At 59.3% G+C, this 15,873-nt stretch overlaps 1 protein-coding gene across 2 annotated transcripts in view; it reads left to right on the forward strand.

The window, feature by feature from the left end:
• EFNB1 (ephrin B1) overlaps positions 1–15,873 on the forward strand; it is an 85,356-nt gene that overhangs the window by 61,811 nt on the left and 7,672 nt on the right. For both annotated transcript variants that reach the window (XM_053274088.1, XM_053274089.1), the window contains exons 3-4: positions 11,302–11,394; positions 15,195–15,326. In XM_053274088.1, coding sequence (XP_053130063.1) covers positions 11,302–11,394; positions 15,195–15,326 — 225 coding nt within the window. The remainder of the gene's footprint in view (positions 1–11,301; positions 11,395–15,194; positions 15,327–15,873) is intronic.

The raw sequence follows: 15,873 nt of genomic DNA on the forward strand, positions 1-15,873 counted from the left end.
ATAGAATAGAGCAGGCCATGAAAGAGTGAACGATTCATTTCTTGCTTGCCCTGCCAGTGGGCCTGGGGTGTTTCTGTGGCTCTTGTTGGGATCCTTTCCAAGTATTTGAGAAGTTGCACTTGGCCTTCAGCCTTTCCTTCTCAGAGCTGTTGGGGGCCTCCCCCCCCCCGGGTGTGGAGAGTTGCCAGAGAAGCCTGAAAGCGGCCTGAAGGCATTCTGGCATTGGGGTGTCCAGATGCCAGAGGGGCCCCCTGCCCCTCTCATGGTGCTGCATCCATCGTTAGGGGTGCTTTGAAGCATCCTGTGGCCTTCTAGAGCTCCTCTCCTTCTGTTTTCCTTTGGTCTGCCCAGTTGAGGTTGGATGATCACTTCAGCCAAATTGCTCCCTTTAAAAAAAACCCATTTTGAGATGATTCATGCATTCATTTCTGAGGTACTAAAATCCTTGCACAGTGACTTGCTTCCCTCAGGTTCACACTGCTAGAAATTGCTCTCACGGGAAAATCAAGGTGGTTCCTTCCCTCGATGTGGCAACTCCGATTTCCCTGGGTGGGTGGGGCCAGTTTTCGAACCAAGAGCTCCGCATTAATCTGAAGTGGTGTTGAGACCGCCAGCCGGGGACGGCCACCTCCAGCACTCCAGCTGTGGTTGAACGCCCACTCCCACCATCCCCAGCCACCACGGACAGATCTGCCCAGAGGAGCCCTTGGGGCAGCTTTGCCTCCTTGCCATGGGGAGACTCCCTTTCGGACGCGCTGAGGGTTCCTCCAGGGCCGAATGGGGGCGGGCATCCTCTTCCGTCGGTTCTGCCTGAGGCCTCTCGGGCCGCGTCCGGAAGTTGCCAGGGCGCTCTGGCCACCGGGCTGCCCCTCGCTGCGTGTGGTGCTGAAGGGAATGTGCGGATCCTCTTCCTACAGTGGGCCAAAGCTGCCTCGGGTGGCCTGTCCCAGGACTTCAAAGCCTCCCGACCGGCCATGTCAGACTCCCCAAGAATGGCCATTGTGTGACACGCTGCTTTTTGTCTCGGAAGCCTGCCTGGAGACCGTGACCAGAGTAAATGGGATTTCCCTGAGCCCCCGGCCCCTCTCCAAGCCTTGGCCTTTTCCAGCTCCTCCCTCTTGACCCTTTGTCCCTCCCGGGGTTGATTCTGCTCCCGGCAGCTGGTCTTCTCCCTCAGGCTTTTCAGGCTGCTAATAGGGATGGCGGGCCCTATCCCAAAGGAGCAGCCTCCCTGCACCCAACCCGGAAGCAAGCGCAACCCCCCCTCCACACACACTTCATCTGCTAATTGGGGTGGGGTGGGGGTGGGGGTATCTGCCACATCAGGGTCCTGGGGCTGCTGCCATTTTCCTGCCCCTGCAAGGGTTTGCGTGGGTTGTTGCCTTCCAAGGGAACCTGCAGGCATCCCGACTCCTCTCTGATTATTCGGAGTGTGTATCCTGGCCCCTGGTTGGCCGGTCAGTCCGAGCCTCTCGACTTATCACGGCGACAGGCTTGGATTTAGGACTTGCACCCTCCTCATCCCGCATGTGCTGAAAAGTGCCTGGTGTGCCTGCTTGTGGTGGGGAGACAGTCAGAGTCAGACAACCAGACTGAGGAGGTGGTGGTAGGGAGAGAGAGCTGGGCTTGAAATCTGGGCCTGGGGAGAAGTCCAGGGCCCCTGGGTGAGGTCGGGGACACTTTCTTTCCAAATCTGGATCTGTTGAGCCTTGGCAGAAATGCTCCTGGGAGGGAAGTGGGCACCTTTTTGCTCTGGGGGTGTCTGTGTGTCGGGTTGGGGGGGGGTCAGACTGTCTGTGTTGCGTCAGTTGATCTCCAGGAAGTCGTGCAGAGGGTGTGCGCCCTCCGGGGGTGTCAGTTTGGGACTCTCTTCTTCCGGCCTCTGCATCTGCCCAGCCTGTACTCTTGCCTTTTACATCTCCCTGCCGCCCCAGCAGCCCCCTACAGTCTGTGTGGCAGAAATGAGTCTTGGATGGGCTGGGGGGTGTCCTTGCCTTGGGGGTGGTTTGGATTCGGTGCTTCTGCTGTGTAACAAGCCTGCCCTTTGGTCCTGCCTGGGAGTGCAGCCCAGCAAGGGGTCTGGGGCCGGAGAAGGAAAGCTGGGTCCTTCTGGAACTGGGCACAGAAAGGGCAACCTTGGTGGCAAAACCAGACTGCCTCTCTGTGACTAGGCCATTTCTGGACTTGGGTTTCCGTGGCCCTTGCTTGATGTACGTGTGTTTGTTTGCTTGATGGCTTCACGCTTGTGGTGTTTGGTTTCCACCATGTGGGGAGGAAGATGGTGGAGGTTGTGTTTTATTATGCCCAGCTGAGATGCTGGCGCACAGGGCTCTCTCACGGCTTGGTTAGCAATCTGTGCTCCTGTGTTGGGGGAAGCCAGTTGCGTGTGTGTGTGTGCGTGCACGTGTGCGCCCTTCTCGACGACGGCAGCAAATACTTATATAATCACTTTTCAGCAAAAGTTTGCAAAGCAGTTTACATAGAGAAATAAATAAGATGGCTCCCTGTCCCATAAAGGGCTCGCAATCTAAGAAAGCAACACAAGACAGACGCCAGCAACAGCCACTGGAGGGATGCTGTGCTGGGGCTGGATAGGGCCAGTTGCTCTCCCCCTGCTCAGTCAAGAGAATCGCCACTTTGAAAAGGTGCCTCTTGGCGCTGTATAAATCGTGCGAAACAGTCTTAAAGGCTGTTCTGGCCAGGCTCTAAAGTCCTCGTGCTTGAATCTAGAGAAGTGTTCTCCTCGGAGCATTCCTGTGCAAGCAGTAGGTCTTCAGACAAGGTGTGGTGGGGCCGGGGCTTTGTGGAAGAAGCTGTATTGGGAGGAGGGGTGGCCCATGACGTCCCGTCGACTCTCCTTACCCCTTTCCTTCTTAATTTTTGCCCCAAGCAGCAAGTGAGGGATTGTTCTTTTTAGGCAAAGTATTCTCCAGGCACTTGTTGAGGGCTGACTTATTAGAGAACCCAAACCCCCATAACTCAGAGAGCATTTATAGGGAAGGTCAGGAGTGGACGGATGAGCGCATGCAGGGGGAGGTGGGCCAGAGACCCTGGCTCCAGGCAAAAGCATCCTCACCTATCCAAATGCCTCCTCCTCCCCAAAGCCACCTTCACACACTTGCTCTGCCCCTTGCGACTGATGGGTGACGTGGCTACCACAGGGGCTGTTGACACTCGGCCTCTTGGATATTGCTCTGTTGTCAGAAGTTCCATTTCTGCAGTCAAGCTGGGGGGAGCTTGAACTGGGCCTCCTACCAGATCATGGCAGGGTCTCCAAAGTGCACGCCCCCTGAGACATGTTGCTCCTTTCCCCGGAGTTTCTTCTATGTTTTCTCCCAGGACTGTTGCCTTGCATTTTCACTTCATCCCGAAATTTAGTGCCCACCCAGATGTGGTGGCATCTCTCCCTGCTCTGGTGGATGAATGGCATGCCAGCCATGTCTGCATCTCCCTCCTTGCAAGCATGAAGTCTTCCCAGATGGCGGCTCTGACACTATCCCTCGGAGTCCGTTTCCATTCCCTTAACAGCTGGTTTCGTACGCGGCCACAGAGAGCTTGGCCTCCTGTTAAAACTCAAGCAGCCTTTTCCTCTTGTCCCTGTGGGCCCCGCCAATGCCTCTGGCCCCTCATCATGTGGCGAGGGAGGGCTGTGCCACTGACTGCACTGGCGACACAAAGCTCAGCGCTGCCACGGAGCGCCTGCAAAGAAACCTCCTCCGGGGCGACAGCGTCTCCTCCCCTGCGTGCGTCTTGGTGGTAAGTGGGGAAACCTGGATCTGGGTTGGACGAAGCTTCCTGTGTGAAGCCCCTGCCGAGATCTGCGCCGTCAAGCCGCCTCCTTTTGCAGCCAGATCAGTCCACTTCCGTGCCCACCATTGGGGGGCTGCGCGGCCCCAGCAGAACTGGAGCCTCCTCTCCGTGGTTCTTGGACTCGCCGGTGGAGGAGGCCTGGGCCGCACTTGGCCCTGCTCTGGATGAGGTTGCAGGCCAGGAGAACTGCCGCCGCTGGAGCAGGGAGTTCCCTCCAGCACTGTCCGCCTTGCAGGAAGGCCTCATTTTGCCTTCCGCTTTTATCTGAAGAACAGATGAGCAACATTCCCATGTATGGAAAGTTCAGAGTATTGCAAGGAACTCGGAGAGTGGTCAGGAGTCGCCTCGCTGCTGGTTGCCTTCACCGTCACCTGCTGTTTGCCAATGCAGGGCGTGTGTGAGAGAGAGAGAGATTAGTGTGCTGGGTTTCCTCCTTCAGAGCAACTGGCACAAGCCGTTTCCCGTCAAGCTGCCCATGCGGAGGCTTCCAGCTGTCCTTAGAGGGCCCCTGAGCGCCAGGCACCCTCTGTGGCTTTCAGGTGGTGCGTAAGAGTGAGCCTGGGTATTGAGGTGGCCGTCTAGCCCCGGGTGCCAAATCCTGTATGGATCTGCTTGACCCACTTTTCTCAACATTTTTTAAAAATCCTGACCCCAAGGAAAGGTCCTTTTGGTTGGGAAAGGAAGAGATGGGTCTTCTGCCTGCGTGTCTGTCGTAAAGCAGACCCAGGTGCCTCATAGTGCCCCCCCCTCCCCGCCCGCACCCGGGAAGGCCCTTGGTTCTGTGCCTGGGGCACCACCGTCCTTCGCCTGCCCCTGCTTGTGCTCTGCACTCCTGGCTCCCCCCGCCAAGCTCTCCTCCGTGATCTCTGACTGACAGCTTTGCTCCCTAATCCCCGCCTGCCGGTCCCTTTGCAGACCCCACTCCAGTTGCTCCAGCAGGCGAGGGAACAAATGTTTCTGATCTGATGGCAGCAGCTTTAGCGTGAGGTGCTTGGGGGTCAGGGTGCGGGGGGGGGGAGAGAGAGAGAGAGAGAGAGCGAGCCTGCAAGTGCACCACGCTGGGCGATGCATGTCACGCAGAAGTTGCAGGCATCTGCTGGAAGAGCGGGGTGTGTGTGTGTGTGCGTGCGCTGCCGAGGGAGGTGGGAGCCCCCTTCCTCCCCCCCCCTTTTTATGGTGTGGAGAGAGCCAGCCCGGGCAGGGCCTTTTGCACATGCAGGCTGAGCCCTGAACTGGGTGCAGGCGGGCAGGCTTCCTTTCCCAAGCGCAGTCTGCTTGTGCTGAGCAGCTCTGCCTCGTGACCTAGAAATCTGCGCTGGGATCCATCCCATCATGCCTTGAGCTGCCGGCAGCAACGCGAGGCCGTGCTCGCTGACCTGGATCTGAGAAGCCGGCGTGAATCTCGGAACTGGCAGCCCTTTGGCTGGGCCCTGCTGGACGGTGAGAGCCGGAGCAAGGAGAGCTGTTGACTCCGTTTCCCTCCAGAGCTAATGGCAGCATGGAGGGCCGTGGGGGGGGGGGTGTGGGTGTGCCCTTGGGTCTCGCAGTTGGCGCAAGCCGTCACCCTCCCTCCCTGCCAACCTTTTCGTTATGGTTCAAAATAACCTCCCTCCCCACAATGAGGCGTGGATGCTGTCCCTGTGTTGTTTGGGGGGGATCTAACCCTAACCCCCCCCAGCGCCCCCCCCAGCTGCTTGCAGGCAGCGGAGCCCCGGCCTTCCAGAGGAGTGCCTGCTGTGCCCTTGCCCAGCCCCTTCCCAGAACAGCCCTGCCAGCCACAGGGCCAGTGGCTGTGGGGGCCCTGGCAGAGGGAGGGTGTGCTCCCTGCTGGAGCACCCCTGCTCCCTCCCTCCCTGGCTTCTTCCTGGGGAGAGGCATCCCCAGGCGCTTCTCCTCCTCCTCCTCCTCCTCCTCCTCCTCCTCCTCACTCCGGTGGGCCAGCCGGGCGGCTGCAGCTGCTGGGCACATTAGCGAGGAGAGCAAGAGGAGCTTCGTGTCTGCGCCTCCACTTTCCCCCTCGCAGCATCTGGCGAGATAATGAGCTCTGCCGAGGCGGGGCCCTCCCTCCCTCCCTCCTGGCTTTGCTGGGCAGCCACAGGTGCCCCTCCTGGCTTCGAGGGCCGCCACTTGGAGCCTCTCTTGACCTCTCCAGCGCGGCGCGAGGCACCACCTCTGTCTTCTCATCTCGCCGAAACAGAGCAGAAGATGCCAAGGGGTTCTGTTTGGAGGGGAGCAATGCGCAGCAACACTGCCCCTGCCCCCACACGCCCTCTAAGCCCATTGACTCCTATGGGCTTGGGGGTCTCAGATGCCCTCCCCACTGCTCTGGCCCAAAGGAGGCAAAGGGAATGGCCCTGCATCACCAGAAGGGGCCATGCACACTTGCCTCCATTGCTCACCCATCCCTGCAAGAGAGCTTTGTTGCTTTGGCTGTGAGGATCAGGCAACTCGTCTAGATTCATCCGTGGGGTGGTGCAGTGGTTAGAGTGCTGGACTAGGAGCGGGGATACCCGAGTTCAAATCCCCATTCAGCCATGAGACTTGCTGGGTGACTCTGGGCCAGTCACTTCTCTCTCAGCCTAACCTACTTCGCAGGGTTGTTGTGAGGATAAACTTGAGTATGTAGTACACTGCTCTGGGCTCCTTGGAGGAAGAGCGGGATAGAAAGTGTAGATTATGATGATGATGCTAAGCATAGTGTCTGTGGCGTCATGGAACATGCGCACACCTGCACGTCAAGAGGCATTCTTTTTTTGAACCTCCCCGCTCTTCGCCCTGCCTGGATACCTTTTCTGCTGCTTCCCTCAGCAGTGGCTGCCTCTGTCAGGATGATGGTGTGCCTGCACACCCAACAGGTTCTGAGGTTTCCAAGAGGGTGGCAGCTGCAGTGCAGACTCTCTAGGGAGGGACTTGAATGCGCCTCACCCCTGGAGCTGGTGCTCTTCCAAAGGTGGCCCCAATATCTGAGAGGAGCTGCGGTGGGGGTGGGGGTGGGGGGAGCCCGAAAGGACAGCTGTTCTTGATCCAAGAAATCGAAAAATGGGAGTGATTTCAGCAGGCTCCATCCTACCTGCGCCTTGAGCGTATCCAGACAGCATTCAGCTGCACCTCGTCTTGGCTGTTCCACACAGATGGAAGAGCCATTAAGAACAATAAAAGATGAGCGACTTGGATTTGCTACACTCTCAGCATGTTAATTGTGCTTTGGGGCCGAAATCATAACAGAGACCTGCTAAAGGGAATCTGGGAGAGGATTCAAACATTTAATTTCGTCCAAAGCTTACCGTTTAAGAGACCCGCGCATTTATCTTTTGCCAAGCTTGCTTTCCAAATCTTTCAGGCCGCCAAAATCACATTCTGCTTGCAGGGAGAGGGGGAGGGCGGACTGAACACAGGGGTCGGGGGAATGAGAAATTCTGCCGGAATTCAGTGACATTCTGCAGCACTTGCACGGAACCTCCCATTTTAAATCGTGGCAATTTATGTGCACATCAATTGCGGCAGGGATGTCTTTCCTTTGTTCCTGTATGAGAGATGGGAGAGTGATGTTTTTTAAAGGTGTTTTATTCTGGACTCAACAACTCTGTGTGTGTGTGTGTGTGTGTGTGTGTGTGCGCGTGCGCGCGCGCCAGTGGGCAGGGGGAAGGGGCTGATGCATCCCAAACTGCCACTCCCCCAGCCCAGGCAACATGGAGTTGGCAAAGGCACCCACCAACACTCCCCTGTAGCCTGGCTCCTTCGAAGAGCAGAGCAATCCTTCTGCCTCCCTTCAACAGAGAAGCAGCCCAGAATCTGCATTTCAGGTGGTGAGCGAGAAGTGGACCTTCCTCCTCCTCCTCCTCCTCAGCATGCCAACCCCTGCCTTGTTCCAGGCTCTCTCCACGCATTCCAAAGCCATGGACAGGGTCTGATCCCGATCTCTTGCCTGATCATTAATTTGCCTTCTTGGGGAAATTCGCTCTGGCAGAAATAGAATTTCTGCTCTTTCTGTTCTGTCCCCTTTGTGCAAAAAGCTCCCATGAAAGAGGGCGACTGGCGGCACCCAGTTGCCCTGCAGGCACACATGCAGCCCACCACGGCCAAAAAGCCCTCGAGGCCCGTCTCCTGGCCCAGCAGCCAGCAGCTGGAGGCTTGTCCCCAGCATCGAGGAGCCGGAGGGAAGAGAGCCGTTGCTCTTGCCCTGGAGGGGCTCTTGGCGTCCCCCCGAATCCTGTTTTTTCAGATCCAGCCTGGCCCCGCAGTTCCGCAGGCCTGGAAGCAGGCCCCCCCCCGAGTGCCACCACAGGCACACTTTCTGCTGTAAAGAAACTGTACAAGGCACTAGGTGCTTCTCCCCCCGCCCCCCGCCCAAGCCAACCGTCTTGACGTTAGTCCCGCCATGATTACAAAACGGGGTCTGGAAGTGGCTGGGCCACGGATACTCTTGCACAGGCAGATGTTGCTCCCCTGTTTCCGCCGAGGTGCTGCCTTGTCAGGAGCGTGCCCACCCGCTGATGCCCACACTCCGCTGAGCCAGCGCCTCCCTCATCTGGTGGGCTCTCTCTGGCTCTCTCTGCTTATCTCTTCTCCAGAGCCTTGTGATTTGGGCAAGAGACGCGCGTTGTGCTCCCTCTGTGACCGGGCTGCCACCTCTGGCCTCCCTCCTCACCTGGTCCTCCTATGGAGAAGACTCTTCTACACACGATGGCCCCCGGGAAGAGCCAGCTTTCTCCAGCACCAAGCGGTGCTCCCTGGGAGCAGAATTGCTCTCCTGGTGTGGGCTGCATGTGAGGTGAGCCGGCAGCTTTTGGACTGGAAGGCACAGGCAGTCCTGCACGGCCACTCAATGGGACCCTGTTTCCCAAGCAGCTGCCTCTGGCAACTGGGCTTCTGCCCCTCCCACAGGCCACTCGCCTCCCCTGCCCTCTGTCCACATTGTGCAGCTCTAGGATTGAAGCGTTTCCCCCTCCGTTTCTCCTGAAGTGAAGTTGCAGGTGCATGCGGGTGCTTCTGCTCAGGTGAGCTGCCTGAGGAGTCTGGGCAAAAGCTACGCCAGCTCTGGCCAGACGTCTCGGCCGGGCGGTTGCCGGGGCTCCGCATTGTTGCTGGAGCTCCACTCTGGCTGAACTGGGAAGCAGCAGCCCCTCCGGCAAGACCTCCGAGGGATGCTGAGAGAGCCCCAAAGCGGAAGCCCGCAGGGCACCTCCCTGCCCCGAATCCCCCACCTTCAGCTGGATCCTAGTGGCACATGGCTTCATGCGCCTGCCCTCGATGTAGGAAGCCAAGGCCGCCCGGTGGCCCAAGAGCCCACGTCTCTCTGACATGGCACAACTCACGGCGGCGGCGGGACCCTTTCCCCTCCAAAGGGAGCCAGCAAGTGGCGAGGCCAGCTCTGCTTCTGCTCCAGGGCAGAGTCAACCTGCCCGTAATCTTGCTGTAAGGGCTCCTTCAAAATCATATGCAATTCCTTCTTGGTATACTTGAAAGGGTAAGCAAAAGGGAACATATAAAGTATGGCTTGCATCTGCTGTGAATTTTTTAAACCTCTTTTCTTTTATTGCGCACAGTTTCCTTTGTGTGTGTGTGTGTGGGGGGGGCACTTTGTTTATGATCTGTGGCTGGAACAATACCAACATTTACTACTACTGCGATTGCTTTCTACCATCCCCAGCACAGCATCCTTCCAGACAGTGGCTGTTGCAGGGGACTGTCTTGCCTTTCTTTTTCAGATTGTGAGACAGGCAGCCATTTTATTTATTTATTTAATATCTGTGTGGACCGCTTTGGGAACTTCTGTTGAAAAGCAGCATATAAATCTTTGCTGTGTTTGTCTTTCCGCGACTACCACTTGCCTGCTTAATATAGTGGGGGGGGGGCGGGCATGAGTCCTCAGCGGAGTCTGAGCTTGGAAGAAGCCAGCCCCCACGTCCTGTCGGAGGGCACGGAAGGCCCCCCTGCCTGCTTCCTTCCCAGTGTGCTGGTTGCTGCTGCAGTGGAAGGCCAGCCCTCCCTGCCAAGGTGCCCCCTTCTGCACGGCCCTCTTTCCGCCCGGAGGCAGGGAGTGTGTGTGAGGCTTGCCGATTCTCCCCGTTCCATTCAGTGCCGTTGGGGCAGCGTTGCACCTGTCACTTTGGATTTCCGGCTCCGCAGTCGGCCTTTCCAGCTTCAAACTTCTGGGCATCTGGAATTTCTCGGGTCCTACCTGGAGAAGTTGGTCTCTCTCCCCCCCCCCCCTTTTGGGCAGGGCAGTTCTTCTTGGACTGCAGCTCCCCACACCCCCAGCCACAGTGGGGGCCAGTAGGCAGGGATGATGGGAGTTGTAGTCCAGCAACGTCAGGAGGGCCGAAGTTGTGAAGCCGTGGCCGAGGGACCCCACTGGGAGCCTTTCAGCTGGACATCTCCCTGCTCCTGTCCCGCCACCAGCTCTGGTCTTGGCTGGGGAGGCAACCCTTCCCCACCACCCCTGAGTGCTCAGCAGTGGGGCAGCCTCGGGCAGCCTGCTGCAGCCAGGCCCTCCTCCCCTCTGCCCCCACTTCCATCCGTCCATCCGGCCCATTGAGAAGGTGGTTCTGCGCCTGCCTGAGCCGGTTGCTGGGCTGCTAATTAGATTGGGCTCTGAGTAGAGGAGGGGCTGCCCCACGGACAATGGCAAAGCCTCCCCCCCCCCCAAGTGCCCACACAATGGGGATGAAAGTTGCAGAGAGGCAGCCAGAGGAGGGGAGGAATGCTCCAGGGCCCACCCCCCCTAAAAACCAGGGATTCTTTCACCCCCCTTTTGTTTCCCCATTTAATAGGGAGCTTGTTAACCCCGTGGGACAGAACATGAAATGTTCTTTTCAGCAGCCGGCCTTCCTCTCCCTCTCTGGGGCTGGTTTAATTGCTTCTGGAGGGGCTGGGGGCACTCGCCTGGCCTGGCACTTCTGGGACGCTTTCTCCAGCACAATACCTGGGGGGGGAGCGGCTGCAGTGGAAGGGCCCCCCCCTCTCCTGGAAGGGGCCGCCCTCCTCCATCTCTTGGGAATGAGCTATGGCCGCAGCACTCCCCCTCCCCTCTGTGGGCTGGAAATGGAGGCTCTGCTGCTCCGTGGCTCCCCCCCCCCCGGAGCCCTGGGAATTGTGGTCCTGGAGGAGATTCCTGTCTCCTCAGCCTGCCCCCCCCCCCCGGACCTGTTCCCATTTCTCTGATTGCTTAGCTGCCTCTCTCCAACTCAAGACTAGGGACAGGCACGGAACGGATTTTGCCTTTCGTTTCGAGCTCAAAACAAAACACAGAAGTCCGAAATGTTTTGTCAAAGCAACTGTTGAACCGGTTGTTTCGATGGAACAAAACTGACAACACTGCGAAGGTTTCGGCCGTAGGGAGCCATGGGGGACCTCAGAACGCTCCACCCTAGTTCCCCGTTGTCCTGGGCTCCTGGCATGCGTGGCCCATGTATCTGGAGTGGTTGGGCCCAGGAATCCCCCCCCCGCCCCCCGCCCTCCTGACGGCCTCCTTTCCTTTCCTCTCCGCAGCCACTTCCAACGGCTCCCTGGAGGGCCTGGAGAACAGGGAAGGCGGGGTCTGCCAGACGCGCTCCATGAAGATCGTCATGAAAGTGGGCCAGGGTGAGTCCGCCGCTGCCGTGTCTCCTCTTGGTGTCGTGTTGCCGTTGCCGCCTCCTCCTCCTCCTCCTCCTCTCGGGCTTCCTCTCCCTGCCAAGCGGCTGAGGCGGAGGGGAGGGCGGGTGCCAGGCCCAGCGGTGGTGGTGGTGGTGGGAATGGAGGGAGCCAGCCGTGCGGCTGTGCAGGGCGGAGGGAGGGAGGGAGGGAGCCGGAGACCTCTCCGCAGCGAGGAAGGGGCGCCCAGCGGTGGGGCCTGGGCACGGCTGGGCACTTCCTGCTGCCGCAGCGGCTCCGCTCTGATGGTGGGAACCCGGGGTGGGGAGCTGGGCAGGGGGCTGGCCCTCCTCAGGGTGCTGCGGAGCCCTGTGGCCGGCAGTGCCTCTTGCCCCGGGACGGGAAATGGGGGCGGGCCAACCGTGGCCCCCTCCAGCTTCCGCTCCTTCCCAAGAGGGGAACAGCAGCAGTCCCAGGAGGCTCCAGGAGCAGCTGGGCTGGTGTTCCTGGGCGCCCTTGAGGACCTCCCCGCTCTGGCTTTCAGCATGTCCTCTGGACAGCTGAGCACACCGGTTAGGGCTCTCCCCACTGGAGCTGGGGGGGGGGGAGTGGAGCGTGCTCGGTCTCCTGCTCTCTCTTCCAGGAAGAGGAGGAGCACCTCTGTGGAGCTGAGCGGCAGAATCCTCGGGGGGGGGTGTATGGGAGTGCCACCCCCCAGGGAACGGACGGCAGGCTTGGTTTGCGGGGGCAGTGATGGGCTTGTGCAGCCTGGCTGTGCCGAGTGCTTGAGAGGCGGCTCGGTGGCCGGACCAGCTCGCCCAGCTGACGCTCCGCCTGCTGCCGAGTCAGACCCTGCTCCATCTCGCCCAGTGGGGGCTGCTCCGACGGGTGGCGGCAGGGGTGGCGGTGGCAGCAGCGGCAGCTCCCCGGGGGCTCAGCAGTCAGAGGCTTTATGCAACTCTGCAGCTTGAAGTCCTTGGAACGGGAACTGCAGGCACCTTCTGCCCGCCCGCCCGCCCGCACGCCTGGTATGCCATCCAGTGTGCCCTCTAAGGCGTGCGCTCACATGTTTTTGGATGTCCGCACAGTCAGTTTTAGATTCCGCCCAGCTTGAATCAGGAAGGCCCTGCTCTGAATGCACGTGCGCACACACACGGCCTTGGGCCAGAACAAACCCATTCTGCACACAGATGAGAAAAATCAGAGAGCACAGGGATGCCGTCACTCAATGGCAGAAGGTCCCAGCTTTGGTCCCTGGAAGCATTTCCAGGCAGCAGGCTTTTCTGCGAGTTTGAATTTGCCCCCTCCCCAAACCGACACAAAAATTGGGTTGGTTTTTGTTAGCCCCGACATAAATCAGCTGCTCTCTAACGCGCAGTGAAAAACCCAAATCGTGTGTGCCATGCTCCCTGATAGCAGCTCACAGGGACTTCAGGGTCAATAAGGCCAAAATGTGGACACAGCTCCTCCATCCCGGAGGAGAAGCGAGCGACAATCCCTGTGCCGGGCTGGGAAAGACTCCTGCCTGGACCCTCTGCCAGCCAGTGGAGACCAGACCAGGCATGTCAGGCTGCAGCCACGATAGCCAGTCGCCAGGGCTGGTGGGAGTTGCAGGCCAAGCCCAGCTGGAAGGCCGGGCCAAGGGTCTGGCTCGGCACCAGGCAGCTTCCTGTATTCCTGAGCAAGGCCCCCTGGCGATGCTCCGGCTGCTCCCAGAAGTGGCCTCCTCCTGAGCCCCCGAGCCTGCCTGCAGCCAAGACGCTGGCCAGGGGATCTGGGGTGGGCTTTGGCCACGCGAGAGCCAGCCGGAGCCCTCGGAGAGTTGTGTGGGCAGGCCCCAGGGGTGGATGGGGCCCTCTCTGCTGGAAGAGCTGGCCTTTCCACCCACGAGGGCGGCTGCGGGATCAGCCGGCCTGGGAGAAGCAGCCGCCTGGATGGTGCGGTTTCCATTGGGCAGCTCATCTGGCCCTTCTGCCTGTTTTGGAGGGATGGCGCCGTCCTCTTCCGCCCCAGTCCCTGCTGTGGCTTCAGCTCTCCGCCTTCTCGGGGGGAGCTGTGAGGAGGTGCAGAGCACTGGGCATTCATTCAGGCCGCAGACTCTCACTAAGACATCACCACACCAGCCCCAAGCAGTCCGGGGGGCCTCTTGTGGGGCCCGTGATCGTTTTCAGGACAAAAACAGAGCCCGAAATGCTGGAGGGTGGGGAAGGGGAGGGCCAGTTCAGATGATGCTGCCCAGCTGGCATCTGGTACGGAAATGCCTTGTGGTGACGGGTGGTTTGGCTCTTTTGTGCCCCTCGTGCAACTGTGGGGCAGTGGGGCAGCACACCCGGAGGCGGGGAGGACATGCACTCCTTTGTCACGCCGTGGAGGGGCCAGTTGGACGTGCCCAAACCATCAGCTGGAGAAACACGAGGTTGACGAAGAGTGGTCTCTCCATTGTGATGAGTCACAATAGCTACGGGGAAGCAGGGCAGGGGGAACACCACCACCCCTCCCTATATGGCTGCCCCGTTTGCCCCTGGCAAACCCCTGGGGCTGCTTTTTTGAGGGGGTGGAAGGATCATGCTTGGCTTTTCCTCTTTGTGTTTGGGACTGATGCCCTGTGGGTGTCCCAGCCGAAAAGCATCTCTGTAAGGAAGGGTGTGTGTGTGTGTGTGTGTGTGTGTGTGTGTGTGTGTGTTGGGGGAGTGGATCGAGAGAACCAACTGGAGGCTCAACCCACTTCTTCAGAGGCGAAGGGGTCCGGCTCGTGGAACTCTCCCTGGTGGTGATTACGTGGCAACTTAGAGAGTTTTGTAGGCTTAATTCTGGCTTGGAATGTGGTGGTTTTGTCAGAACCTTGGCAGTTGCGGCTCTTATTAAAAAAGAATTGCTGGTTGCAAAAGGAAGTTGGAAGCACAGCAGCCAGCAAGGACAGGCGCAGCAACTGGGGGCCAGAGAGACCCAGGGATCTCTTGCAGGGGGGCTGACAGGGCAGGCGGGCGACTCCCTGCTTCCCCCTCCCCCTCCTTCCCTTCCCCACCCCGACACTTTACCCCCCAGTTCCTCTGCTAAAAGCCCAAGAGCAGTTTTAAACAGGAGTTGAGCACTGAGTAGAGAAATGCCTGTTTCAAGGAAGATCTGATTGCAGAGTTGGGTTTTCCTGCTGGAAGCAGAGTTTTCCGTCTTAATGCAGTCCAGGCTTTCCCCCTGCATGGATGCCGCTGAATAGCTCACCTCACAGCCCGAGAGAAAATGGCTCCCCAAGAGTGACCTAGATGTGGGTGGTGGGATGGGGAGCAAGTGGAGTTGGGGGCTGCCAGGAAATGCCTTGTGCCGGTTGCAGCACCGCTCTGGATGATCAGACGCCCTCTGGGACGAGAGATGGATCTTGAGAACAAGCCAGGCCTGGCTCTCTGGCTGGCCCCAAAGGCTCCAGCCAAGGGAGGCAGCTGCTACCGATCTGGAGACAATACCAAGGTCGTCCGTCGTGCCCCCTGGGTGTGCATGCGCGTGGCCCTCGCTGCAGGGCCGCGCGCCAGACGGGGGATTCGCCACTCCTCCTGAACGGGCCCAGACGGGCACCACCCAGCTCCCCGCCCCCTGCAGCCTCTGCTGGAGTCCTCCCTCTCCCCGCATGTGCCCCACTGCATGAACGCCCTGGCCCAGTTTCCTTGCAGCAAGCCGGCCGGTGCCTTGCATGCTTCTCTGCTCGGAAGAAATGATGTGGCCCAGCTCCGAGCCCCGAGTTCTTGGGCACTCTCCGGAAGATGCCGCCGCCGCCACCCGGATTTCTCATCCTGCTTCTTTTCTGTCTTTGCCCCTAGATCCCAACGCTGTGATGCCGGAACAGCTGACAACCAGCCGGCCCAGCAAGGAAGCAGACAATACCGTGAAGATTGTCACGCAGAACCCACGGAATAGATTTCCACCGCCTGTGGAGGATCCTGGGAAGCCAGGTAGCGTTTTGCGTCGGGAATAACACCCAGCAGCTGGAGGTGTCGATGTGGTTGCATCCCTAGACGGCCTCGGAGGCTTGGCAGAGCCTTTTTGAGAACCAGATTTTGGAAAGAACTGGACTCCTTCTTCGCCTGGGATGCCTTTTGCTGTGAACAGAGACGTACTTCCCCTCTTCCAAACTCCCTGAACATATTTCCTGGCCAGGATTGGGAAAAGAGGACTGCGGGGGTGATAGATGTCCTGGCAGGTCGTTGCATCAGAATTGTGCCCCAGGAGCAGTTGGCTTCCCGTCCCCTCATGAGCCCAGGGAGAGAGAAGGGAGGCTGGCCATCCAGCCGGCTGCTCAGGCCCTCCCTGCAGGAGGAGTGGCTTGTGTGTGCCCTGACCCATCGCGGTAGCCCTGGGGTTCTCAGATTCCCACCCCCCCCCGATGTTGTTGGACTTCAGCTCCCAGAATCCCCATCCAGAGTGGCCGAAGTGAGTGGCTGTGGATCCTGGGACTCGAAGGCCAGCGGCCTTGGGAACGGGGGGCAGTTTGAGAACCCC

This window comes from Hemicordylus capensis, chromosome 11 (assembly GCF_027244095.1).
Source record: "Hemicordylus capensis ecotype Gifberg chromosome 11, rHemCap1.1.pri, whole genome shotgun sequence".
NCBI lineage: Eukaryota > Metazoa > Chordata > Lepidosauria > Squamata > Cordylidae > Hemicordylus > Hemicordylus capensis.